We start from the raw sequence: 27379 nt of genomic DNA, 5'->3' as shown, positions 1-27379 counted from the left end.
TCCGCAAACAATTATTAGTTAGGTTCTAAGGAAAAATCCAAAAACAACTAAGACAGCGAACTCTGAGCTGTGACTTCGCAGGGGGTGTTTTCAATACTGGGTTAATATATGCTGTTAATATCCATCCATTTAGAAATATCTGTAGTCCAATAGGGACCATGAACACCAACAGTGACCATTTTATTTATTCCTATTTTTGCAGCCATGTAAGCCCTCCGGTCAACATTCACACACAACAGGCAATTTGGGAACGCAAATTAGGTTAATCTGCATGTGTTAGGACAGGGGGAGGAAACCAGAAAAAACCTGGAGAAAAGCCACCAAGCATGGGAAGAACATGAACACAGACCCCGAGGCGGGAATCGAACCCCGACCCTGGAGATAGTGCTAACCACTACGCCACCATACAGCACCTCCATATGCTGTTAGAGTACTTTCAGAAAATGCATTTGACGTTTTTTAAAGTCAAAAATGTAATACAGTTTAAATTTCAAATCCTTCTCCAATTTTCAGTCAACAAGTCAAAATTAGCACAAGAGTGAAAATGGTCATTAATGGACACCCCTCACCCCACGATTTAACACGCCGGCTTCTATTCCGGCCAACAGCCCCCTCTTCATCCCGGTTAACACCCCGCATTGTTATGGATCCACGGTAACAATAGTGCTGGAGAGCAGTGCGGAAGGATATGACCACATAGGCAGGATTAATCTCTGTACAATGCAGGATTGCAACTTTTTCCGTCGCTGTGTCTGTGTGTGTTTTGTGATTTGTCCAAGCTCACTCTTGTAGAACATGTGCAAAGGAAAGAGGAGAGCAAGGTCACGTGTGCGACTATCATAGGGGGTCGACTATTAGGGATGGTGAACAAACAGCAAGTGGTGTTTTTGAGTCTCGAGAGCAAACCATCATATGTTCGTTTATTTTTAATGCAAACAATAAGATTTCGCGTTTTAAGTCAGTATGAAGAGAAGAATGGGAATTTCGGTAAATTATGATGTCATTTGTGCCGCGGGGTTGCCCACAATACACATTCTTACGGTAAAGGAAGAGCAAAGGGAAGGAAGAGAGTGAAGGAGGAGTGGGGGGAGGGAGAGAGAGAGAGAGAGAGGAGTGGGTTGACATCAGCAGCCTCCAGAATCATGCTTGCCGAGCGGAGAAAGGGAAGAAGCTCATCCCTGAAGAAACACCTAGAATTTTTCATACTGCAGGCCTAACCGGAGAATGCAAAACACTTGCCCTGGAAATAATTATTATTAAGCAGCTTTATAGCTGGAGGCTTCGGATTATTAGGAATCTTTTTGGTTTTTTTTATTGCTGGTTAAATCACAAGCTCCGGCTCGGCTCGGCGAGACTGCCCTACATTTTCTACTCTATTTGATCTATGCGTTTTTTTTTTTTTTTTCATGTTTACAGCGACTCGTGGAGATCCATTCAGGCGGATGTTTGCTTCATCCGTGAAGGCATACCATTTTTAATCGACAGAAATACGGGAATGAGGTGAAAAGCCGAGGAAGGGAAGGAAAAAGCAGAGTGGCGGACATCGTGAGCTGAAAAACATCCGCACACACACATACAGAGAAGATGCACAATTAATCCAAACATCATCTTTTACATCTCGATACTCAGGACTGTATCGGCACAGTATGTAACACTGTTTTTATGGTCTCAGCATCTCGTTGTTTACAGCAATCCAGACAACGTTTATACCGTCATCAAACCGTCGAATTGTAAAAGAAATAGGGCAGTTTGCTCCCGACGTTTGTTCAGGTAATGTTTACCTATAGATCAGTGTAACATTTAAACCTGTTCCACTGTGATTTTAGTGCACTAACGTATTCAAGCGATCGCAGGAAACCACGGCGTTACTTTAAGGCCTGTGCTTAAAGAGAAACGCGCTGACATAGGATACACGTGCCTCATGAATATGACCAGATCAGCTCAACAGCACTGACTTCCCAGCTGTGCTTTCCCATAATATGCAACATACTGTGTGGGATCACTGACTGTACCCTTTTGGACAATCAAATCTACAGGTCTACATTTTTCAGGATACCAAAGCAAAAGTTTGAGGCGAGATGGGAAGTGATGGTGAAATCCTAAGCCACGATTTGGCAAAGGTGTCTGATGAGGACTTGCTGGCTTGCTCTAAAGAAGAGCTGGTGAGTCGACTCCGGCGAGAGGAATCGGAGAAGATGTCGGCGCTCATTCAGCGCGGGCGCCTAATCAAGGAGGTGAACAAGCAACTTCAGGGACATCTGCTTGAAATCAGGGAGCTCAAAGCCATCAACCAGAGGCTGCAGGAGGAGAACCAGGAGTTGCGTGACTTGTGCTGCTTCCTAGACGACGACAGGCTGAAGGTGAAGAAACTGGCACGAGAATGGCAGCTATTTGGCCACCACGCTGCCAAAGTGATGCGTGATGACCTGGGTGGCTACCTGAAGAAGCTCTCTGACCTAGAGCGTCTGCAGGATGGTCTGGTCAAAGAGAATCTGGACCTGAAGGAGCTGTGTCTAGTGCTCGAGGAAGAGTGTGTGAGCAGAAGTGATTCTAGCCCAGGAGGATCGACTGAGCTCAACCTGCCATGTATGGTGGCCCGGGACCTTGGGGATGGAAGCTCAAGCACTGGAAGCGTGGGCAGCCCTGACCAACTCCACCTGGTTTGCTCACCTGATGACTGAGCAACTGATCAGAGAAAGAGAGAGGATAATAGCCATTATCCCTTTATTCCTCTCAGAAAGTGACAGAGAAGGGCCCGAATGAAGTTATGTGGGCCAGCCCAAAGGAGCAAAGAAGTTTACAATTTTCGTTGTCATTAAACATCTCAACTGCTTATGCTAGACAAATAGATAGGCCACATCAGTATTTCTTTGCTTTTGCCTTCAGACTGTTGTTCGTCCCCCAAACCCCCAATGTAGATAGACTTTGTTAATGTGAATGAAATTACTTTGCTTTGGAGAATACGCATGATTGCAATAGTTTTAAGCTTTACTTTAGCTCTGTTATATTGTGTTTATAACATTTTCAGAAAGAAAGTAGTACAAGGTCACTGAGATTTTCCCCAGTTAATATAAAAGTGGTTGTACATAGGAATTAACGGATCAACTGGCTATTTACCACCTGTTTTACTGCACTAAAATGTATTTTAAGGGGGTCTTATGTTTTAATGATGCACTAAACAGGGCTGAAACAAATCACAAATGTTTTTAAACTGCACAGAGCCATAAAATGACCCCTTTAAGGTCATGCACAACAGCACTGAATCATGGTCAAGGGTCTCTCAAGACCTCTGGATTAAAGTGAATGGATTGCAAGTTATTTGGCTGTATGAAATGTGCCATGAAACCGCACATTTAGAATTACAACATTTTTGTGTGATTATGATGTACTAAAGTTGCTCTAGTAAGATTTGATATGATTACTAGAACTTTTAGAATCTAGTTGACTACTACACTGGACACCAGATGAATTTTGTTTTGCATTGATAAATTTTATTAACTAACTACTCACTGTACCATTTTTTTGTGCTTTTGATTGTTGATTTCATGGGATTTTACGTAGCTACATGCTATGTTTACACACTGGCAACTGCACCAGGTACAATGATGTTTGTGAATTTGTAATAATGTACATTTAATTTGATCACATTCTTTTAACTATATATTTTAATTGAGATGTATATCAGTATTACTTTAATGCCGTTTCCCTGTTTGTATCATAAGAATCTGATTCTGTGGTTTTATTTTTGGCTACAATCTTTGGGCCATGGTTGTTGTTATTGGGAGAGCTTTAAATACACTTGATTGAGCTTGATTGATTTTTTTTGTTGTGCTGGGAGCCACCTAGATGAGCACATTTCATAGAGAATATTGATTTGCTTTGATTTGCCAAAACTGTTTGGTCATATTGGAGGCCAAAAAGACACCATGTTATATGTTTGACTTATATTTGACTGATTTTGAGAACATACTTACAAAAACAACCGCAACACCCCCCCCCCCCAACCACACACCCCCACACCCACAAACACACCTATTTCATTTATATGTGTGCCATAAGCCAAGAGAAGAAAGAGCCAACAGAAGACTCTGTTTAAATTAGGTCACCGGGTTTATACAGTTTGCCGTATGCGAACATTGCTTGTCGACAGTATTCTTGTGCATTTTATATGCTCTCTTGTTTCCATAATTCTCTGGGTTACTTATTTCCAAGGCTATGCCATTTTCCTATTTCAAAACATGCAAAGAGAGGTTACCTTTCCCTAAAGAGAGATTAAGGATGAATCTTTTTTCAAATAACTTCTAAGTAACATCACAGATATAAGGTAGAGCTGTCATGCTCACTAAGGAAAAATGCGTAACATAAGGTTATAAATTAGCCATGAAATTTACCATTGTCTCAGTTAGAGTGAATTCTCTTGCCTTGGGCCTCATGATACTAGGATTGGCTCCTGATCACCATGAACCCAGCTAGAATAAAGTGACAAGTTGAATGAATGCATTTTAGGTAATGTTTTGTTCTCTTTTTTTTTTATAATGCAATACACAGACACTGTTAGAAGCATTTAGGTGGTTACTGTGATATGAAAATGTACATTGGCACAGGTTTAGTTATTGTCAACAAATACGTTGGCTATAAGGACAACCTAAGAGGAAACATTTCTGACTCCTCCTTTCCTCTTTCCCCAACCTTTAGGCCTCTGCTGTACTCTATTTCTGTTTTTAATTAACAGCTTCTTTTTAAAAAATATATTATTATTAAATGAGTACAGCTGTAAAAATCTGCATGTCAGCAAAAAAAAAAAAACTCAGAAAAGAAGTAGTTGCTGAAAGCGCTTTTTGAGACAAATGAAAATCAACAAACCTTTAAATGTTTACAAATAATTTTCACAAATGACTAATTTGAAGTTATTTTTATTACACTCTTACATGTTATACAGTATAAAAATTGTTCGTCCCTGCTAGGGTTTTCTCAGTGTTTGAAAAATAAAAAATAGTTTCTTCTTAACAATAAATACACACAAGCTAATGGACCTGCCGTAGTAGTGGATCAAACAAGTTGTAATAATGCATATACTGTAGATTTCAATATATTAAGTTCTTTATTCTTTTATATTTCACTTTGCTACTTTGGAAATAAAAAAAACAGCTAGCATTTAAGAAAAAGGTGTATTAAGTGCATATTTGTCCAAGACTGTTTATCATCAGTAGAGCAATTCAAATGAATCAGTGTAACTGAATTATTACTGAAATGTGTCAAGCTTGTAATATTTGTGATCTTCACATAAATTGAAAATACCTAAATATCTTAAAGCAGACATGATGTAACTAAGTAGCTTAATACACTGTACCATGTAAAATACATTAAAATACATTAGACTTTTAGCTTTGAATTGCATAGAACAAAGTTATCAAATCTGTCAACAACAGTAAAGTAGTGTTCATCCAAACAAGTTAGTAGGCTTGTATGCCTATTAATCAGTCAAATAATGAATATTTCTAATATAAATGTTTTGTATAAAGTATAAGGAATAACTAAATACAATTTAGCATATAAAGTAGTTTATATTATAGTTCATAGATCATAGTAATGTTTTTCATACAAATTTTTTATAGTTTGTAGTCATAATATAATATACTGAATGCTATATTGTGCATTGCAGTATTTCTGATTTGGTTTTATTTAATACTGCATGTTAGCGTTAAAGCTACACCACTTAAATTTGAAACCCAATTAAGGGTTTATTAAATTAGTCATACTGGGGAAACCTTTGGATGTTGTTTTTAAAACCCAACAGCAATGTGCCTCTCCATTACAGAGGGTTCTGATTGCAATCGATTTAGGAACCAGGAATAGTCTAAGAGTTTAACAAACCTCATTTTCTCTAAGCATATAAGAGGACAGTGTTAAAGGTAGAATTTTAGGACAAAAAGTACAATCTTTAGTGTATTCACAAATACACTTTTGTCCCTCTGACCTAGTAATAAAACACACCTGAGACATTCAGAGCACTTGTTTCCCCATGAGAAAAACAGATTAAATGGTCAGGATTGTAGGAGAGTTGAGGGATTGATCTGACTGGTCCCCACTGCTGCTGCTTCGTCGATGGGCAATAGCACATGGCTCTGGATTTCGGGAGGTCTGGAATGTACCATGCTGAGTTGTGGAGGCGGCAGAAAGGCTGTGTGTTTGCGATGAAGTAGGAGTATTGCTGTCAAGAGAGGTAGTAGGATAGGTGAAGATTAGGCTAGAAGTGAACGGAGTCAGAGAAGGTGTGGAAAGGAGGATTGGAGTATGAAGGGTATCTGGTTCTAGATTTATATCAGAAGACGTTGTAGATGGAGGTGGAATGATGATTTTTGGCTTTGGTTTCTCCTGTTTGGTGGGAATCTGGCATTTTCTGGAGGGTCCAGGAAGTTCAGAGTCGACTGGTTCAATTTTAATTCCACTCAGGGTAGGAAGAACTGGATTAGAGTCAGAATCTGAATCAGAGTCCTGTACTTTGCAGATTGGTCGATGGGCCTCAAGAACCAGTTCAAGCTTTTCTTTTTCCTTTTCTAGTTCGGCAATCTCTTTCTGCAGACGGGACTTTTTGTCCTCCAACTGGTCAGTTTCCTGCAACAAAGGATTTTGTTGGTACAATTACAAGGATGGTACAATTTGGTCTATTCAGTAAGCAAAAGGTCAATGGTGTAAATAGCATAACTTACAATTCACTTTAGCTATCAAAAAAACATTTGGCATGTAAAGACGTGTAATGTAAATCAACTTACATTCTGAAGTGAGTCAGTCAGTTCACGGCGACGAGTTCTACACTTGGCCGCAGCCAGTTTGTTTCGTTCCCTTCTAATTCTGCGCCTTTCGAGTTCGTCCTGTGATAACTAAGGACAGATTGACAATGTAAGAAAAATCTTTAAAAGTATAAATATCTAAACTAAACACATTGTTTAGATGTTAATATGAAACAAAATGTAACTAGAGTTTTAGAGACTTAACACTAATATAGTCAAAATGTCACATCATAAACTTTGAAACTGCAACACTGCCATCTAGAGGACAGGGTCACTCCCATTAGGGTACCATTAGTAGAGGCTGTGCACAAACACACCCCTAGTTTACATTAGCATCCAGCAGTCATTTTATCATTTCACCATCCAATCTTGCCTTAGTGAAAAAAAGTCATTGTATTGTTTGATTTCATGTGCCCTTTCTTCCTGCCCCTAATTTTGATGACTCATCCAGACCCCTTACTGACTCAGGTGTGAGTCATATGATTTTGCTCCAATGAGTCACGTGATTTCCTGTCTCATTATTTCACTTGTCTCACACCCCAAGACTAAGACTTGAGGGCATGAATCAGACAAAACTGGACTTTTTAAATCACAACAGGATAATCAAGGAAATATTTTATTGCTGTACATCCCTAACGTTGAAACAACATATATAGTGATGACAAAACCACTAGATTCAATTAAACAAAATACACATACATACAAAGTTCCAAGTAAGGCCATAAGAATATGCCGTGCCTGTTCCACACCTTTTGTGGATGAGCACCGCACATGTACAGTTAGGTCATACAACCACCCTTCAGAGTAACTACAGGATATTACACATCATCTGTTTCTACATCTCCAGAATGGGGGGGGGGGGCATTAATGGATAGTAGTAATTTGAGAACTGTGTGCCATGTGAATTAAGTCTTCTAGAGAATTACTAAAGAGATTTGTGGCCTCCATGATTAACAACATTAATATTTATTCAGAACTGGGAGATAAATAAAACTTACATGTTCATCATTTCTGCGTCTTGTGGAGCTTCCTGAGGCTGTTACTGCCCTGATGACTCCTGGTCGAAGAAGTTGTGATTGGGTGGGCTGAAGGTTCACAGATGGTAGTCTTGGTGGCAGGGGGTAAGGGTGACGAGGAGGTTGCTTAGATGGGCCTTGCATTGAGAAAACAGAAGGCTGCACAAGCCACTGTAGATCTTGGTTTGAAGTTATGGCATTTAGAGTGGGGACAAATTGACTGGATCCTGCCACTGAGTATTTTGGCTATGAAATAAAGCACAGATAAGCTTAGTCATTAAAGCAAAAAGCATGGGGTTCATCCATATTAAGATGTGAAACTGAAGTAATAAAGTTATTAAATATTATGAGGAAAGAAATTTTGGACACCATATGGCTTTTAAGAGTAGAAAACAAAACATTCCTAGAGCTAAGATATTAGAAAAATGACTCATAACTTTAGTTATATTCTGACTCTTGAATTATAAACTAAAACATTACTTTTGCCTTAGGAGTTTTTAATCCAGACCCAAATATTACACAAAGAACGTGTAATATGATCATGAAGACAACAAATAAAAAAAAATGATATATAACGGGCATACCTCTTGATGCTGAGTCGTACCGGTGGTGGTGGCTTGAGTGCTACTGGCAGAGCTCGACCCAGATCCAAAGCTGTTATCGGGGAAGTTCTGATCTGTACCTCGCCCAAAGTTCCCGTAGTTTCGATACATGTAGGCCGCTTACTTCTGAAAAGTCCCAAGAAAACAAACTGAATGAAAATGTGTCTTAGTCTGTGACAGCTTCAAATGGTCTAACTTGCCTCATCTGACTAACTTATATTCTGCTCTAGTGCGAGAATTCAAAAGTTAGTTACGCCTGCCTAGTTGCTGAGAAACCGAGGAGTCCACCTGTAGCTTCTCAGGGGTGGACTGTAGAACGCGCTTATTTTAGCAGAGTTTTAACTATCGACGATAATTGATCGCAAAAATGTGACTTGTAAAAGTTCTCTACGACGTTCGTTTGTAAACGAACATATCAGAATGTTTTGCGATCGTACTCGCTGAACTTGGCGTTGTATCATGTGCGCCCCTCCCAATTTACGAGAAATGGTGCGGTCTACAAATAGATGACGAACGATCACGTGTAAGATGACGCATATGCCCATGTTTAGCTTTTTTCCGGGAATCCCATTTTTTTGTTTTTGTTTTTACCTTTTTTTTCTTTTTAATGTGTTCACTCCTTGTTACTAACAGAAACATATTTCTGTAAGTAATTAAGCAGAGTTTTGTCGATAATATAGTGAGTTAATCGTTTTTAATATCCGTTATACTGTCAATGTACTGTGCAGTGTGTTTCTCTGTGAGTGAATATTACAATAAACCTAATGAAACTTTGGTTAAATTAAAGGAGCGGAAATATTTGGCACAGAGAAACCGAAAGTAGAGGGAAAGATTCGGGATAAATGGGGGAAGTTTTAGGATATTTGACAAAGAGGAAGTTTATACATTCTAGAGTTGCCAGAGTAGACGATGATTTTGATCAAAGTAATAACAAAACAGTATATATATATATATATATATATATAAATAAAATTATATATATATATATATATATATATATATATATATATATATATATAAATAAAATTATATATACTATTGTGTACTTCTTACATTGTTTTTAATGATGTTTGTCTCGGCCGATGTTAACTGTTAACGACCATGTGGTCAGTACGAGATCTGAAAATCGACAGCTGCATCTTTCTGCCACTCGTTTCCCGGCAATTCTGTGACTCATCGGTAAGGTCCTGAATAAAGCTGGTGCCACATTATCCGTACTGGGGTTACTAAAAACTAAACATTTAGTGTTTAGTATTAATTAAGACAAAACTATAGTTTTGAGAATTCAAAATTAAGCAAATTATATTATCATTTCAAAATGTCATAATCTTTGAGTCTGTAATAATTTACTTTGTATTTCGTTAGCAATGTAAGCAGTTCGAATAAGGTAATTATGTAATAGGTGCGTGTGACGTCATGACTGTGAAACATCTAACTGGGACTAGACTGAGGCAGATCAACCCGGAGCGTAAAAAAAAACCAACTCACGTTATGATCGCTGAGACGTGCCCGGTCATGTCTATGTGTACGTGCTTCTCGGTGAGATGGCATGTCCCGCTTTATTCTACGGAAACCTGCTGTGACGTTGCTGAGTTTTGGGCGGTGCACGGTGACACTCCCATTTACACAATACACCCAGGTGACAAATCATCAGATTATTGACATTTAAGATCTGTACTATTACGGTTTTTACAGTCAATTCATTTGCAATAAGATCTCAAAGTGCTGTTTGCCATTTTTCCCCAAAAAATTCCCCTTACAATATATGATACTATTGGTACAAATGCTACCAATACACTATACTATACTATACTATACTATACTATACTATACTATACTACACTACACTATACTAAATCAAATTCAAATTTTTATTTGTCACATACACAGTCATACACAGTACGATATGCAGTGAAATGCTTATACGACCGCTGGTGACCTTAAAAAGAAAATAAAAAACTATATATAAGGAAGAAATATTAATAAAAGAAATAAAATACAAAGGAAAATAAATGTAACTAGTAAAATAAACAAACTGTACAAATAAGGGCATGTAAAAATATCACAAAATATAGAATATAGGAATATAGGGGGGAAATATATATATAAAAATTAAAAAATGTTTTAAAGTGGCATTAAAATGTCTTAAAGTGTCAGAGTGGCAAAGTGTCATGTGCAATGGCAGGTAAACATGTATTGTATAAAGTGACATGTGCAATGGCATCAGATATGTAAATATGTATTGAATGAATGTGTCCCTGAGAGGGCTATACTATACTATACTATACTATACTGTATATTACACATAAAAACCATATTTATTACATAAAAACCACTGACATGTGACATGAATAACATTGATTATTTTGTTATAAACACACCACTTAAGATTTAAGGATATATTAGGGAGCATGTGACCAGTTAGCTCTTGAAGTTGATGTGCAGAAAACAGGAAAAATACTCAAGAGTCCCATTTCTCACAAGAGAGAATCTGCAATACCGCCATATCTGTTCCTAGTATGCCATATCTGTTCCTGTTAGTACCTACCAAAAGCATTGCAAGGGAGGACAATTGTTGTACTAGTGACAAGGTTATGGGAATCCACAGCTTATTTGGGGAACTTGTACAACTAATGCTATTCTGTCTGGTCCAATCCCACAGAAGAGATTCTGTAACACAGAGTGTTAAACAAGTTAAAACTGGCTATGACAGAAAGATGGCTGTGTAGTTCCAGACCAATCAGAGTCCCATGCTGACTCCTGTCCAATGCCAAAAGCTTCTACAATTGGCACAAGGGCATCAGAACTGGACCATGGACCAATAGAAATAGTTGGCCTAGTCTTAAGAAACTAATTTTCTTTGACATCATGTGGACATTGTGGGGCATATTTGTCACACAAGGATCCACTAGGGGAAGAAGACAAGCCAGCAGAGCATTATAGGATGCTCTGGACAATGTTCTACTAGAAAGTATTGGGTCCTGGAATTCATATGCATGTTACTTTCACACTTACCACCTATCTACACATTGTTTCAGACCAAGTACACCCCAATTCATATAATTCCCTAATGGTATTGACCTGTTTTAACAAGTCATTGAATCCTGCTACACTGCAAAAGGTTCTCAGCAATGGCTTGAGGAAATTGACAGAGTTCAAGGTGATGCCCCCCAGATTTATGCATAACTTACAGGTTTTAAAGGATTTGCTGCTTGGTGCTAGATACCACATTACACTTTCAGATGTCTTATGGAGTCCAAGATTGACCTACCCAATATTATTCAGGTGGTTTGAATGTTATAGTTCATTGTTGTTCAATACAATAATAATATACGTCATATGCTACCAATGCCTTTTAAAATGCTCGCGGGTTTTTCAGATATTGTTGCAGCAATAAACTATACGAAATAATTGGAAAACTATTGTGCCGTGGTATATTATGACATTACTACGTAATAACCTATATAAAGTAAATAGAAAGTGTGTGTGTGTGTGTGTGTGTGTGTGCTTAAAACTGACAAAACGTGTTAAAAACGTCCTTAAATAAATAAATAAAAATCTGACTCATTCGTCTTTCTGTCAACACAACGTTCAACGTTATACGCGTTGTGACCATTTTGACTGACATGCTCAGGATCTAATCAAAATCCAGAGTTAGGGTCAACAAATTGGCTGATTGACCAATGAAATCAGAGACAGCGTATCGGTGCCACGCAGGCATATTTTCATCATCCAATGACAAAACAGGTGGGGCGGGTTTACGGGCTTCTACGTAGCTGTAAGTACAACTTAAGGCACGAACTTAGCTGCTTATTTCAAAGTTTTGCCTTTATAGTAACATTAAGGTAGATTAAATGTATTAGTTTATTGACCTTCTTAATTCATTTTATTCCAGCGATTGATAGTAGCGTATAGTCTGTGTCATCTTGTAAATTCAGCTCGATGTCTATCACTGAGTCTAGCCAGCTAGCTATCCAGATAGCAGAGTATTCAGAAAGAATTGGAGGAACGTTAGATGTAAATAAGCTAACTGGCTGTTTATAAGACGCACATGACGGTAATTTGTTGTGTGTACGTTTTTATTTTAGTGTGACTCTAAGTAAATAATCATATTGTCTTCTTGTTTAAAGGAGAGCAGAACGATGGCCCATCAGCATCCTGGTTACCGGGCTAGTAAGTATGAGAACTTTAAACTCAAGCTGCCTCAGAATATTGTATTAGTGTCAGCATGTCATTTCAAAATATGCCAAATTTGACAGGTGTCCTGATGGATTCTAAATGACTTGGCACACCTAAGGTTGTAAGCAAAATAAAAAATGACAAAAATCATGTTTTTATATCCATAGCCCCATATACACTCCCTGTTAACCCATGCTTTTGTCTATGTGATTGGGGTTTTTAGTGGAATGTTAATGTCATGGCAGTTTCTAAGAGGTGGTATCAAAAGGTTTTGAGCTTTGTGCACCCTAGGCATACCCTATCCCTTTCGCAGTAAATCCTCCCTGTGACCTCTTAAAACCTAACTCACTGTTGTTGGTCTGGCTCCTGGCGTGAATTCTAGGTGCAAACCGCCGCAAAAAAAGACGATGAGCGTGGATTTGGGCAACGGACCTGTCTCGCCTTTTATGTGATGGAAATTGGTCTCTTTCACTGTAAAGACTGTTGCTTGGTCTCAGGGTTGTACCCATACACCCAGGTTTCATTACTGTTGGTGATTCTCGACATGAAAAATGGGACATTCTTGTTCTTGTCAGAGTTTAGCGCAATGTTCCTTCTGCTCCTTGGTCGGGCGACTGGGGACAAACTTAGCAGCAACGTAGCGCATGTTTAAATTACTCTTGAGGATTATCAGACTGTTCCGTATGACATATCAACAAATGCAGCAGTGATGTTGATCGTTTTCCAACATTGACCATGCACAAGTTTTCGAATGGTATCGACATTTTTCGGGGGTTGAGCTTGTTGAAGGTGTTCCTGATCTCTCATTGTGTTCCAGTGATGTTCTTCCACTCTTCAAGGACTAATTCCAGCACCGGTGGACTTGCCAAATCATGTCAAACATCTCTGTGGTGGATTTGCCCAGTTTCAAGCGGAATTTCATGTTCACGCTTTGTTAAAACTTGCTGTCCATGAATAGAATAGCTCCAGTTGCACAGCTCCCAGTGGACACAGGACAATATCTTTTGGCACACTAAGTTATGAAAGTCTGTGTTCCCTGTGACCTGTGCTACTATCTTTTGGCGTGTTACGAAGCTATCTAAAAAATGTTTTGATACCAAATTGTATTAAATTTCTCTGTAATTGTGTATTGTCTCACACAGCAAAACAGAGAGCTCGTGCAGCTCCTCCAGGAGATCCCCTTCTTTTTGAAGACACCAGTTCTGGGGAGCTACCCATGAACAACCAGAACTACTATGAATCTGGTTACAACATGGGTGCTGGTGTGTCAGGTGGTCAAGGTACCAGTGGAGTGAATAATCTCTTTGCAGATCCCATGGCCAATGCAGCTATGATGTATGGTTCCTCACTCGCAAACCAAGGCAAAGATATAGTAAACAAGGAGGTGAGGTGTAAAGATGATGAAGTCTACAGCTATCACATGTTGCACTTAGATTTCAGTCTTACTTAAATGTTTACATTTGTAAAAATTTCAGTCAAATTCATTATCTGTTTCTGCTTGGTGTGTTACAGATCAGCCGATTTATGTCGGTGAACAAGTTGAAGTATTTCTTTGCAGTTGACACCAAATATGTCCTAAAGAAGTTAATGCTTCTCATGTTTCCTTATACACATCAGGTAACAAAAGTTGATTGTATTTTTGATACAGGTTGTAATTGCATTTTTCAACATCATTTTAGAAAATGTTCTTTTAATGGTATGTTTTTAATGGATCTGATCTGTGGGAATTCTAGATGTACAGTACTGTCTCTCAGTTAATTTACTCTCATATCAACAGGACTGGGAAGTTCGGTACCACAGAGACTCTCCACTCCCCCCTCGACATGATCTCAATGCTCCAGACCTTTACATACCAAGTAAATGTTCACTGCTTCATCTTCATTCTGTATAAAAATCAAGTTGATGATATTACAAGATGTCTTGGCAAAATGGACACCCATTTGGATTAGTCGTCTATAATTTATGCTTTTTGGCTATATAAAAAGTCAGATAAATTTTTACAAATTTCTTACTAAATGGATGTACTTTTTTTTTTTTGTAGCAATGGCTTTCATCACCTACATTTTGTTGGCAGGAATGGCTTTAGGAATACAAAAACGGTGAGTTCTGGAACGTACTGTAGCAGCACAGAAAATTCACATTGCTGATATAAAATTGTTGATTAAAGATGGGTGTTAGCAGGGAGGGTCTTAGGGTGCTTTAGCTACACCTGAGATAACCAGAGAACCCCCTTCTACCATGAACATATATGCATGTTTTACTTTTAAAGTGTGAATAATATACCTCATAAGAAAGATAACTAAAAATGTTAATAAAACAAAAAAAGCTTTTTAGTCCTAAGGATCTAAGGAAAGCCAACACGGGTGATGTACAGTAATTCAACAACTGAATATGCTGAATAAATATCCTTACTTTCATGTCCTGTTATACCCCTATCTCACTCATGCGGTTTGACTCGCGTAGTGAGATGAGGTGTTAGGCACCGTGAGTGACCGCCCGAAGTTCCTGCATGGTCCGCGACCTTCTGCGAGGACCGCCAAAAATTATTTTTTGTCATAATTTTCCCAAAGATGAAAACGTAATTACAGCGGCAAAACTTGCAGTGAATCAGGATGAATCGTACTTGCGGCCAACGCATGAAACTGCGTAGGTGAGATGGGGGTCTTAAGCAGAGCAGGTCTTTTTGTGTGTTATGTTTGACATAGCATGAGCATTGTCATAATGGATAATTTTTTCACTGTTAAGCCATTGTTTGAACGTGGCCAATGGTGAGTGTTTGTTATAAAATTAGTGTAGTTGGTGGTTGAGCCACGAATTGTAATTCCTTGTGACGTATAAATGAGCATTGCACAAACATAATCATTAGGTCTATGGGACTCAATACTGTTGATCCATTATTTGAGGTGCTTGTAACTGCCAACATAAGGTTATCTTGTGGTGATTTATTTTTATTGTGGTGTGTGCTTTTTGCTGCTCGTGTGCAAGTCCTGGCCAGGGCATAATCGTGTGAAAATTTATATTCACAGGTTTTACGAAGAATGGCTTATTAAAATTTTATCTATGGGCTATGAGCTCAATATATATAATTTTGTGCTTAAAACAGAAAGATATTGTATGTGTCACAGCGTGGAAACTGTTTGTGTCAGGGGCATAGCAATAGAAATTAAACTGTGGCGACCAGCTCATTGATAGAAAACTTAACTATTTTCAGGAGGGTGCTCTGAAATGTAAACCAACCCCATAGCACCACCAAAATAAATCTCTGGCATTACCCCTTTGGTTAAATAAAACAAACTCACAATATTATTTATATATTTGTCTTGTTCATTATTGCTGTCTACTTTCTGGAATAATACAAAATATTTAATTATCATATTCATCATTGTCTGTTCATGATCTAACAGAGTTATTTTTCTTGCACTTTGTTGTTGCTAGGTTCAGCCCAGAGGTTCTCGGTTTATGTGCAAGCACTGCTCTGGTTTGGGTCATCATTGAGGTTCTTGTAATGTTGCTGAGTCTGTACCTGCTTACAGTGCACACAGATCTTTCAACCTTTGACCTTGTTGCCTACAGTGGATACAAATATGTTGGGTGGGTTTTCCCTGTTTCTCCCATGTGCTCATAATGACATTATTAAAATTCCATAGTTATGTCATTGCTATTTTTATTAATTTGCCATTACATACACAAAATTTTATTGTTTTGTTTGTTTCGTTCTTTTATTTCAGAATGATCTTCACCGTATTGTGTGGACTTCTCTTTGGCAGTGATGGCTACTTTGTGGCTTTTGCCTGGTGCTCCTGTGCCCTCATGTTTTTTATTGTGAGTATTGGGAGAGATTTAGAAGTTCATATATGATGGTTTTAAGTGGGATTCACATACATTAAACTTTTATATATTCCATATTAATTACATGTAAAGTTTCAAGCCTTTTTCACTTTTATTTTAATCAGTATGGCTTATAGCTCATGAAAAATAAAAAAACTAGTATCTCAAAATATTAGAATATTTTCTCAGACCAATAAAAAAATACAGTTCAGAAATTCTAAATTTGTTATCTTCGTGAAAGTACTCATTACATATTCAGCATAAAATACTGAATCAAAAGTGGCGTTGCATGGAGGTGATGGTGGTTTGATAGCAGCCTTCACCTTGGCTGTATTTTTGGGTCAATGATTCATTCATCTTCCTCTTGCTCCTCTCTATAGATTTGCTGGCTAATCAAGCACAGTAATATAATGGTCTACAAGTGAGTTAGTAGTATTTTTGGCACTGTGGCCAGGTTAAGCTACAACTGGTACATTTTTAGTATCCAGCCTCCCAGAGGTAGTCTCATAAGAATCTTAACTGGGTCAGGAGTGGCTTGATACCAGGAATGCATCAGTTGTAGCCTATTTGCTGAATAAGTACTTTACTGAACTAGACCGAGGGATACATACTGTAGTCTTCATACTGTATGAATAGTAATTCACTTAAACCCGAAGCCATAATCATTGAAATATAAAATAAAAAAAGCCTTGAAATATGTGTAACAAATTTAGATTATATAGATGTTTTACTTTTTAAATGAAATTACATAAGAAGGTTAATGTTTTAATGATATAAAAAAAAATTCCACTGTGGATAAAAGTTTGTGGACATCTGATATCACACCCATATCTGCTTGTTAAACATCCCAGTCCAGATTTATTCCCCAGTTGCTGTTATAACAGCCTTCACTCTCCTAGTAAAGGCCTACTATTAAATTTTATAGCATGGCTGTATGGATTTGCTTATTTAGTCACAAGAGAATTGGTAAGATCTTGCATTGATGTCGTTTAATGAGTCGTTTTCAGTTTTTGCAGATTGAGCAGGACAGAAGCCTCGTAATACTGTAAATAGGTTGGGCATCTTAACTCAAAAAAGGGAAGCACAGCGCTATAGCATACAAAGATATTTTGTACATTTGTGTGATTCCAGGTTTTCTATAGACAATGTGGGTGTGCAAGTTACAGCTTTGTGCACAAATAACATCAGTTTTGAACACATTTTACTAATTAAAAATATTTAAAAATGAAATATGACAGTTGTGAAGAATTAGTCACATAAATGGAAGATAATTATTTTATAAAATTATAACCATTCAGCTGTCTAACCGGTCAAGTCACCACGAAGCATGTGAAATGTATTCTTTCTCCATGCACCCGTAGGCGGGAGCCACGGTGCACTTCCTGAGCTTACATAGCGTGCACACCATGTGAATCACTAGGGACCAAAATATAGTGAGACATTAGTGCAAGCTTGTATAAGCTACAGTATATGTAGCTTTAAAGTTACTTGGCAAAGACAGTAATGTCTAATTCAGACCCTAACGAATGTTCATTACAAGTTAGCATGCTTTTCTATAGCACGTACTGTAAGGCTTTTTAGTGTGTAAGATTTTACCATTAGTTTAGCAGTAGTTAAGTTTTACCTAAGGGGCTTGAGGTATTTAGGGCTGCACGATTTTTGACAAAAATGTGAATCATGTTTTTATTTTTTTACCAAAAATATTTTATTGCACTAAAGTAAAAAAAGGAGCAAAAGGTTACTTTACTTGTCTGAGAATCTTTTACATATTATTCACTTGTTGAACATAAATAGATTGTAAATAGTAATAAATTAAATGAAGTAATAAAAAACTTTTTGGACAATTAGCCAAAAACATTACTTCATCATCATGTGTGTTAGGTTATGTTGTTATTATTAGCATTAGCACAAGTATTTTAAAGAGGTTGCTCTACGTGTAGTTTATAGTATAGAATTCTTTGTTGTCAAAGGTTTTATTTAACATAAACCCTTAACATGAATTTGGTCTAATTCTATAGCTTTCGATTTGTTCTCAGAGTCTTTGTGTAAGATGCGTCAGGGTTTAATAAGTAGTACAATAAGTTTTTTCTCAATTAATTGTACATGTTTGACTTCGTTTAGACAGTAGTATGTATTTCAGTTTTGGGTATGTGTGTGTAATACATTTACTGTATGCCTATTAAAATAACTAAGATATAAACAAATGCAGCCAATGATAAATGCAACAAAAAGAAAATATAATGGTTTGACATGTGTATTGAGGGGTCACATCTAAAGGAGCCAAACAAAAATGAGTCATCAGAAAGAAATGGCTGGTATTGTCCCTGCTCTAGGCCCTGATTGGCTGGAATTTGGCGAGCACAGGCAAGAAATTGAAGTGTGACTCGTTGTGAAATTGTATTGTTACAGCCAACATTTTGTTTTGTCGTGCTTTATTTAACCCGTTGCACGAATTTGGACGGACATTCCAACATGTGTGTGACACTTTTTTTTTATTTTACATGTGCATTTTGGATTTGCTGATAACAGTTCAAAGTTAATTATAATTAAAATTTACTATAAAAGTCTTGACAAAATTGTAACATTCTGATTGTATCCTAAATAACGCTATTGTAATTGTCTTCAGGTCCGGTCTCTCAAAATGAAGATCCTTTCATCATTGTCTTCAGATGCGATGGGTGCCGGAGCAGTGGCTAAACCCGCTAAACGCTTGTACATCACTGTGGCTTCTGCTGTTTTTCAGCCAATCATTATCTACTGGCTGACTGCTCATTTGGTCAGATGACCATGTACAGGTTCAAATTAAGGAAAAGGACTTTAAACAGTACAAAAAGCAGTGTGGTGTGACTCCATAATTTTCAATGCCATTTCATTTGGATATATGGCCTGCCAGTAACAGTTCAATTTTGCCTGGCTTTGAGAATATGGGATGGCATGGTATTATTATCATTTTGAAACTTGGCAATTTGACTCCCAGACTTCTCTTTCAGGATTTGGATTTTACATTTTAAGTATTATTGCATTCATTTTTTTTCTGACTTCAAGGCATATGGAAAAAAATTTCTTGTGACATTATCTTTGAAGATTAATTGTTCAGTTTACCCTGTATTCTTTACGCCCAGCGTGCATCTGTGTGGTGTATTATAATAGTGCTAAACACACTCCCTGCTGAGCCAATGTGTCCTTATTTTCATTTATCTGTGCATGAACAGTGCTTTTTCTTACAGTAAAATAAATTGTCAGGTAAATTTTACCTAGGTTTGTTGATACATTTTATTTTTTATTTATTTTAGGATATTTTTCACTCCACACCATGCAGTATAAAAGCTCTAAAGAACATCTTTCTGATTCCAGTCAGACGTCCCACACAATACAATGTATGAACCACCTTTTCTTTGTATTTGTCTATGTATGTTGTTATGCACATGTTCTTGAAAAACATGCATTTTGAGGATTTCCTGTGGCTTTTTTCCAAACTTGGAGACATGCTTTGTGTGTCAAAAATAGTACAACTGAACGAGTCAGATGTTGATCATACCATATTTGTGGATAGTCTGTGTGGCATGTATTCAACTAAAATACCTTACAGACAATACTTCAAAAACCTATGTTATGCTGATGTTTCATTGGACAAAAGGTGTCTGCAAGTTTTTTTGTTTTGGACATGTCTAACAAATCACAATTCTTATAGAAATGCTATGATACAGACATTTATCATATACAACCTTTAGTTTAGACCAACTGGTAATATAGTTCATAACACCACTGAGACGTTTAACTATACAGTATGTATCATTCAGCGTCACAGGTGTTCTAACATTTAGTTAAGTGTCGGTTGGCAGCATGTTCGGTGCAGTCTGAAGTACTGAAAAGAAAAACCTGCATTCAAATGTGGTCACAGAAGCACTTTTAACAAGAAAACACTTCTGATAACAGCATGAAATCTTAATAAGCTCTTTGTTTACTTAGTTATAGCTTCTGAGTTTTTCTGAATTGCCTCTGAATCGTCCATGTTGTTCTGTTCAAGGCTAATGCGAGCTACAAAGCGAGAAAGCTTTTAACACAAATACCAAGTCCCCCTCTGACCAACTGCACTACTTGATGTGTGAGACACCTGCAGAAGTTGATATTCTAATGCAGAATAAGTGGAAACATAAAATAAATCTTGTACGTTTCTTAGAACTGACCAACCATGAATTGTACTGTTAAGAATTTAAAACCACTTTCACCCCTGCTAAAGACACTAATTGTCAGTCGCCAGCTCCGCCAATCACAGTTAGTTAGTTCTGCCAGTCGCAGATGTATGTGGGGTGACGGAGTAAAATAACTGGTTAAATAAACAATCATAATATCTTGATAATAAACAGTATAAAAGCAAATCAAGGTCATGCTGTTGTCCTGAATGTCAGGACAACAGTATATTCAGTACTGCGACCCTCTTGTGATATTGCTTAAATATAGAGGCAAAAATCTAGCAGGGAACAATGTAAAACTTAAATTTTTTAACTGCCATTTCACTTTGTAATACATCCAATCTTATTGAGAGGAAGTTTATCATGCCGTAAAACAATGATCCAAAACACATGGCCCACACAACAAAGCACTTTATCATGGTGACAAATGTAAGGTTTTACACTGGCCAAGTCAATCACCAGCCCTTAAACAAACTAAGCATGCATTTCCCTTCCAAAGTAAGACTGAATGAACAAACCCTGCAAACCATACATCAACATAAAGAAGCAACAGTATAAAAAGCACCTCAAAAGAAGAATGCAACAGTTTTGTGATGTCAGTTTTTTATTGCAGCTTAAAGTAGTTATTGCAAGAAAGATATATGCAACCAAATAAAGTGGAACCCCGGTTCACAAACACCCCAGAGTACGACCATACGGTTTACGACCAAAAAGATTCACCTAAAATTTTTCTCTGTTCACCAAATCGTCCTCGGAATACAACCCAGAAACCGCCATCCCAAGCTTCGCCATTAGCTGCACAAAGGCATGAGTGTGTCGCCTAGCACTGGTTTTGCTCCCTAGTCGTGGATCGCACACATGATAAAATAATTTTGTTCAAAGAGGAGTGACGTCCAAGCCTTTGCTGAGAAGTAAAACTCGAACTAAACTGTGACAGGAGTGCTACACTTTATGATGTCTTTTTTTTTGTGCAGCACAGACTCTCCTTCCAAATCATAACCTCCCCACCCATCTTCCTTTCATTCCTTCACATCACGGAGTGTCCCTAAGATGGTGTGTGAATAATACATGTAAAAATTAAGTGTTTGCTCTCTCCTATACAAGTTTATATTTAGTGCTGTTATTTTTGTGTAATCTTTTTCATACTTAGTTTTATATCTTGTGATATAAACAAAATACATTGAAACTTAAATACAGTTAGTGATGGAGAACGGATTAATTCTATTTATAAATATTCCTATGGAAAAAACTGAGTCACTCTACAACAAATTGGGTTACGACCAGAACTAATTAAGTTCTTGTACCGAGGTTCCACTGTATTAAGTGTTGTTTTACTTCAATTAAATCTTTCTATACTTTACAAAGGTTCCATGTCATAAGTTGCTTAATACATCTAGATTTAAATATCAGGAAATTAAATCTTATAGGCTTGCAGTAAACCGATAAAAGAATCATGGGCACCCACCACTGTGTTGCGACCAAAGGCCAATGTAGCACAAATTTCAAAAAAATATATATTTCGGGTTATGATAAAAGGCTATCCATTAAATCCATAGAACATCCACTGCATCACAACTTGCTGTATATGGGACTTCTATGTCATCTGTGCTGTTTATTCTGTTATGAAATGTCTGGCTCACTTATGAGAAAAAAATCTATTTTGAGCCCCTTTTAAATCAAAAGCCATATTCAGACTTTCTCAAGGCCAAATGTCTTCAGATTGTAGTCTTTGGATTGTAGGAGGAAACTGAGAGTAGAGAGTACTGGGAGGAAACTCACCAAGTACAGAGAGAACATGCAAACTCCATGCACACAGACATTAAGGCAGGAATCGAACCCAGATCCTGGAGGTGCAAGGCGACAGTGCTAACCACTAAGTGCTTCAGTATATAGCATAATAATCTTCTTCTTTGTCTTTCGACCGTTCCCTTTCAGGGGTCGCCACAGCGAATCATCTGCCTCCATCTAACCCTATCCTCTGCATCCTCCTTTCTCACACCAACTAACTTCATGTCCTCTCTCACTGCATCCATATATCTCCTCTTTGGTCTTCCTCTAGACCTCCTGCCTGGCAGTTCCAACCTCAGCATCCTTCTACCAATATATTCACAATCTCTCCTCTGAACATGCCCAAACCACCTCAATCTGGCCTCTCTGACTTTATCTCCAAAACATCTAACGTGGGTTGTCCCTCTGATAAACTCATTCTTAATCTTATCCATCCTTGTCACTCCCAAAATAATAATAATAATAATAATAAAATTTTAAATATATTGGCCTACGTTTAGGGTGAACTTCATGTGCATTTTGTAGGTGTATAACTGCTTCTACCACATCTGCCCTTGATATTCCAAGAATGATTGGCACCCAAATGGTATCTGATTAGCAGATGTCCTACCCACGTTCCATTATGTTCCATTTATGTATAGTGTAGTGTAAGGCAGACAAAACTGAGCAGACAGTATAAGGTATAGCAAAAAGCATGAAAAGCACATGCATGAGAAAAACCAAATGTTTGATGAAATAGTCAATGTATGTGTTTTATCATACTGTGTAATGATGTAGTACAAGTTTTTAAGGAGGGTACTGTAGAAAAAAAAGTCTAATACACACTACACTGCTTTTCCAGTCACTGATTAAACTTGGTTCTATGACTAACCACGCACACCATACTTTGGCTCTGTGATTGTACATTGCTTGTCAATCTTTTAAACTTTGCGTGCCTATATATTACACGTTAAAATGCAGACGTCTTTCCACGTAAAATATATAAAAAGGCTATATCTTTGCACATTTTACTGCAGTGACCCGAAGGGAAGGTAGAATCCGGTATCCTTTTTTTTAACCTGAGTACGTATGCAAATAAAAAAAAAAAAAAGATAGCTGTTTCTAACATTTGTTCTCTGGTACTATTTAGCCTTTTTTTTTTGCGGTAAAGATGATCTTAAGTCTACTCTTGCTAAATAAAAAAAAAGCCGTGTGTCCCTTTAAGGATGATCGCGCGCTCGAGGCACACGGGCTGCAAAGCGTCTTTTTGGTTTCCTAGGAAACGTGGGAAAGGAGAGAACGCGGACAGGACGGTAAGGGGATATTTTTTATGAGTGGTTGATCGTTTCGATCATTTTGAGCAAACTTCCCACTTTTCTCAAATTAACGTTTGCAGACTAGAAGCAGAGTAGTAGACATCTTATAAATCCTGAGTGAAAGTTAGTCCGTGGGGTAAGTTTCTCCTGCCTGTGGTTATTTACTCTCACATGAATGGCTCATGAGTGCATAATTGTTCGCACTGTAACTTAATATTCTAACGCCATTTTGTCAGGTAAACTACATGGGCCATGTGCTTTCACTCTTTTAATTAGCTAGGTACTGTTAGGTGTTGTAATAAAGGCGTTAAAATATATATTCCTTGATATATATATTTTTTAATTTATGAATTAATTATTTGTAATATTATGACTCCGTCTCTCCTCCCCTGCATTTCTCTCCGGTAGACTGCACTTGGAAGTGTGTGTGTGTGTGTGTGTGAGAGAGAGAGAGAGAGAGGGAGACTGACTTTCTTGGCTTACTAGTTTGCTCAATTATTTACCAACTTGCAGACCAACTTGTACCAAAAGAATAGTTTTGTACAGGACAGCTAGTCTTTTTACTTTTGTGCATCGTTTAACAAGGATTACTCATGCATTCTATAAAATTCAACAAATTTCTAAGACCCTTACAGTCCAGTGCAATCTACTGAGTGTTGTAAAAGTCTCTATACATAGGGGAACGTAACATTTTATGGACATCCTTTGTTTGAAAAGTGCAGTATTAATTATAACCTTATTCATAATTCACATTCTTACTTCATCTGCATCTTTGCATTTGTTTAATGGCTTGTTTTTTTTTATGTGTCTACTTACAGAACACAATCTGAATGTGCCCTGGAGCTGGAAGTCAGATGGAGGACCATACACACACACTGCCATCCCTTTCTTCAATCTATTCCCCCGCAAACCCCGCTAAGGCACTTTCCCTTTCTTCATCTCTTTCTCAGCCCTCTTCAACAGTACCTGCCTCACTTCCGCTCTTTCCTTCTCCACCCCAGTCACCTCCCTTTCATCTCCTTCAGTCTTCAGGAAGGCTTAAGTTACACTGCCTAACTCCATCAACTCCATCAGATCAGGATGACTTGACTTGCCTTAACTGGCTGCATCAGAAAAATCTACTGCCTCTGTCTAAAATGCCCCTACTGCCTCAATTTGAACCACCCCCTATCTCAAATCTACCCTCTTCCCCGGGTAAACCTCCATACTCTTTCAGCAGTCTCATCTTCATGGCCATCGAAGACTCGCCAGAGAAAAGGCTTCCTGTAAGAGCGATCTATGAGTGGATAGTCAACAACTTCCCCTACTACAGGACAGCCCCGAGAGGCTGGAGAAATTCAGTGCGACACAACCTTTCCTTAAGCAAGAGCTTTTGTAGGATGCAGAGAGACAGGAGTCATGTGTGTGTCTCCCCCTCACTTTAAAATTTCTTCACAAAATGTGGATGTTGTGCTCATGGTGATACTCAGTACCTAAGTGTATTAACAAAAAATCTGTGCTTTTAATCACAGTCCATTGGAAAGGGGTCGCTGTGGTGCATTTGCCCAGAATATCGGCCAGCTCTTTTAGAAGTGCTTAAGAAAACCCATTACTGTCACAGCACCAACAGTAATTTGCTGAATAATCCTGTTTTGTGAGTATATGGATTTTTTTTACTGTGACAAATCACAAATCATTTGATACTGCATGTGAAATAATTTTTATATTAAGTTTATATTTTTGTGTTAGTTTTACAAAATTATTAAATAAATATTTAGTGTATTGTGTTATACCACTGTTTTTATTATTATTGTTGTTGTTAATATTATTATATTTTTTAACAGGTTGGAGGCAGCTAATCATGGCCGGAATCCTATGTGTGACACTACGGCAATTTCAGGTTAACAGATATATAACCTAAATAATATAATGATAAAAAGGAGTAAAATGGCTAAACAAATTAAAACTATTAGGTAAAATTGTGAAATGGTAAAATGTTTCCCATATATGCAATACCGTTTTCTGCTTCTTGCAAAGATTTGCGTTTTTTGTATGTGGTTGTCATGACAACCTGAAATTACCCTGGCAAGAGATAGGACTCTTTACATCTGTCTTTTTAGCACAGGCTGTATAAAAAGAGATTTTTTAAAACTGTGTCTGTGTTCATATTCTCCTTTTGGCTAGACTTAATGGAAATAATAGACTGTTACAGTTTGGAGTATAACGTCTAACAGGAAGATATATTTATTCAAGCTTGTTTTTATAATACTGAAGAAAAATTGAAAATGAATATACACTGTAAAATACATTGGAAAGCTTGTGGATTTTATTTTAAATCATCTATTCTGTTCTGTCACAGACTTGGACTCAAATAGCCAATCTCTGTCCTCAGACACACCATGCTCATTGCTTCCTGAGCATGAGGAGCTAGTGGCCATACAGTCTGTAGAACTTACAGAAGAGTCAGAGAAAGACCCACTGGCAGACAGTGGCTACATCGAATTCCACTATTATCAGTGTGAACAATACCAGTATCTGGTGCTGCCTGGGAACAACGACTTGGACCTGGGGACAGTTGAGATTCTCCAGCTTGATGCAGAGGCACAAGAAGCTGCAGGATCGCTGCTTGACCTAGCAGGAGGAAACCACTGATACTCTGTTAGAAATTTATGGATAAGGCCATAAGGTTTGTGTAGACAAGTACTGTACATTTTCAGGGATGAAAAGAGATTATAACAGGAGCTGTTTATGTACAGCTTTCATGCAGTGCAGTTTTGTACAATATAAGTGCAAAAACAAAAACACCTGTCAGTCCTGACATTCAAAAGGTCTCTGTAGTATACCCGTCTCACTGTAGTATGCCAATGGTCTTAAAGTATGCTGTACAGTTGGTGTCTGAAATTTAAGATTTAGAATTTAAAGCACAAACCACTGTTGAAACAAAACAATATTGTTTTTGATAAATACATTTATCAGACAGCACTTTGAAGACACAGTTTTTTAATATATATACTAGGTTTCAGGTTAATTAGGTACATCTTCACTAAACTCTTTGGTAGGTACCCCTATCATACAAGTCACTTTAAGTAGGTGTACAGGTACTGGAGCAGTGAAAAAAATGATCACCACAAGACACTTTTAGCAGCCATACCAGCACAACTGCTGTACTAAAACATGTCTAGAAAACATCTGATCCTAACATAGTCCTTACTCAATTAATGAATGCAAATGACTGCAACTGAAAATCTGATTGGTTTGTGTTGAAATGAGTTACTGTATAACTGCACTCACACACTTATACACTTATGTACCTAATAAACTAACAAATCAGTATGAAATGTATTTTCAACAGTTGAAAATACAAATAAGAATTAACCTTCCAGTGGTATAAATGATAGCTTATGGTTTATAATGATATAGTGATATTAAAGTAAAAACTGCCAGCAATTAAGCCTTTTGATAGGGATGTGCATCCAAAGCAATTGTTTAATAATGTTTTAATAATGTTTTGCCTTGTTGATTTCTAACACTGTAATATCAACCTGTTCTAAAATGTAATCATGTCATTTTTATTCTATTTTGTTCTATTAATTTGTTTCATCTGTTTAGTGGTGTGATTAGCAGCTTGAACCAAAATGGCTCCAGCTTTTGATTAGGCTATATGTAATGCACTTGGCAATAAACCTCTGCAGTGATTACTCTTTATTT

At 37.5% G+C, this 27379-nt stretch overlaps 4 protein-coding genes across 11 annotated transcripts; 3 read left to right on the top strand and 1 right to left on the bottom strand.

Annotated features, from left to right (window-relative positions):
• The first annotated feature begins 848 nt into the window (after window positions 1–848).
• Window positions 849–4496, top strand: ccdc85b (coiled-coil domain containing 85B). Its single transcript, XM_053505904.1, has one exon. It carries the CDS (start codon window positions 2079–2081, stop codon window positions 2679–2681), a length of 603 nt encoding a protein of 200 aa, XP_053361879.1. The 5' UTR covers window positions 849–2078; the 3' UTR covers window positions 2682–4496.
• A 401-nt stretch (window positions 4497–4897) lies between these two features.
• fosl1a (FOS like 1, AP-1 transcription factor subunit a) lies at window positions 4898–9963 on the bottom strand. 2 transcript variants are annotated; one of them, XM_053505903.1, is made up of 5 exons: window positions 9898–9963; window positions 8392–8535; window positions 7790–8053; window positions 6774–6881; window positions 4898–6615 (listed from the first exon to the last, which is right to left on the bottom strand). In XM_053505903.1, the coding sequence occupies exons 2-5, from the start codon at window positions 8518–8520 to the stop codon at window positions 6037–6039; spliced, it is 1080 nt and encodes a 359-aa protein (XP_053361878.1). In that variant the 5' UTR covers window positions 8521–8535; window positions 9898–9963; the 3' UTR covers window positions 4898–6036. The 2 variants fall into 2 exon arrangements, with proteins under 2 accessions (XP_053361878.1, XP_053361877.1); XM_053505902.1 differs by lacking the exon at window positions 9898–9963 and having other exon boundaries at window positions 8392–8851.
• A 2181-nt stretch (window positions 9964–12144) lies between these two features.
• Window positions 12145–19870, top strand: yif1a (Yip1 interacting factor homolog A (S. cerevisiae)). Of its 5 annotated transcripts, XM_053505852.1 has the most exons (10): window positions 12297–12426; window positions 12540–12582; window positions 13731–13972; window positions 14101–14205; window positions 14366–14444; window positions 14630–14687; window positions 16024–16179; window positions 16317–16410; window positions 19043–19205; window positions 19710–19870. In XM_053505852.1, exons 1-9 carry the CDS (start codon window positions 12352–12354, stop codon window positions 19199–19201), a joined length of 1011 nt encoding a protein of 336 aa, XP_053361827.1. In that variant the 5' UTR covers window positions 12297–12351; the 3' UTR covers window positions 19202–19205; window positions 19710–19870. The 5 variants fall into 5 exon arrangements, with proteins under 5 accessions (XP_053361830.1, XP_053361829.1, XP_053361827.1 ...); XM_053505855.1 differs by lacking the exon at window positions 12297–12426 and adding an exon at window positions 12145–12254 and having other exon boundaries at window positions 12545–12582; window positions 19043–19870; XM_053505854.1 differs by lacking the exon at window positions 12297–12426 and adding an exon at window positions 12212–12254 and having other exon boundaries at window positions 19043–19870.
• si:ch211-145o7.3 (forkhead box protein N2) lies at window positions 19714–27356 on the top strand. Of its 3 annotated transcripts, none has more exons than XM_053505850.1 (5): window positions 19714–19793; window positions 24511–25092; window positions 25204–25325; window positions 25516–25571; window positions 26064–27356. In XM_053505850.1, exons 2-5 carry the CDS (start codon window positions 24523–24525, stop codon window positions 26321–26323), a joined length of 1008 nt encoding a protein of 335 aa, XP_053361825.1. In that variant the 5' UTR covers window positions 19714–19793; window positions 24511–24522; the 3' UTR covers window positions 26324–27356. The 3 variants fall into 3 exon arrangements, with proteins under 3 accessions (XP_053361825.1, XP_053361822.1, XP_053361824.1); XM_053505847.1 differs by having other exon boundaries at window positions 26031–27356; XM_053505849.1 differs by lacking the exon at window positions 19714–19793 and adding an exon at window positions 23655–23689 and having other exon boundaries at window positions 26031–27356.
• Window positions 27357–27379: the final 23 nt, after the last annotated feature.

Source organism: Clarias gariepinus, chromosome 10 (genome assembly GCF_024256425.1).
Source record: "Clarias gariepinus isolate MV-2021 ecotype Netherlands chromosome 10, CGAR_prim_01v2, whole genome shotgun sequence".
NCBI lineage: Eukaryota > Metazoa > Chordata > Actinopteri > Siluriformes > Clariidae > Clarias > Clarias gariepinus.
Note: the sequence above shows the minus strand (reverse complement) of the source record. Positions and strands in the feature narration are given on the sequence as shown.

Bases quoted from the DNA above. Each gene is read 5' to 3' on its own strand.
- ccdc85b (XM_053505904.1), top strand. From the start codon at position 2,079: ATGGGAAGTGATGGTGAAATCCTAAGCCACGATTTGGCAAAGGTGTCT.
- fosl1a (XM_053505903.1), bottom strand. From the start codon at position 8,520: ATGTATCGAAACTACGGGAACTTTGGGCGAGGTACAGATCAGAACTTC. The intron at 6,882-7,789 runs GTAAGTTTTATT...ATCTGTCCTTAG, and splicing joins GACGCAGAAATGATGAACAT to TTATCACAGGACGAACTCGA. The intron at 6,616-6,773 runs GTAAGTTGATTT...CCTTTGTTGCAG, and splicing joins TGACTGACTCACTTCAGAAT to GAAACTGACCAGTTGGAGGA.
- yif1a (XM_053505855.1), top strand. From the start codon at position 12,145: ATGACAAAACAGGTGGGGCGGGTTTACGGGCTTCTACGTAGCTGTAAG. The intron at 14,445-14,629 runs GTAAATGTTCAC...TTTTTTTTGTAG, and splicing joins TCCAGACCTTTACATACCAA to CAATGGCTTTCATCACCTAC. The intron at 14,688-16,023 runs GTGAGTTCTGGA...TGTTGTTGCTAG, and splicing joins GCTTTAGGAATACAAAAACG to GTTCAGCCCAGAGGTTCTCG.
- si:ch211-145o7.3 (XM_053505847.1), top strand. From the start codon at position 24,523: ATGTGCCCTGGAGCTGGAAGTCAGATGGAGGACCATACACACACACTG. The intron at 25,093-25,203 runs GTGTGTGTCTCC...TTTTAATCACAG, and splicing joins TGCAGAGAGACAGGAGTCAT to TCCATTGGAAAGGGGTCGCT. The intron at 25,326-25,515 runs GTGAGTATATGG...ATTTTTTAACAG, and splicing joins TTGCTGAATAATCCTGTTTT to GTTGGAGGCAGCTAATCATG.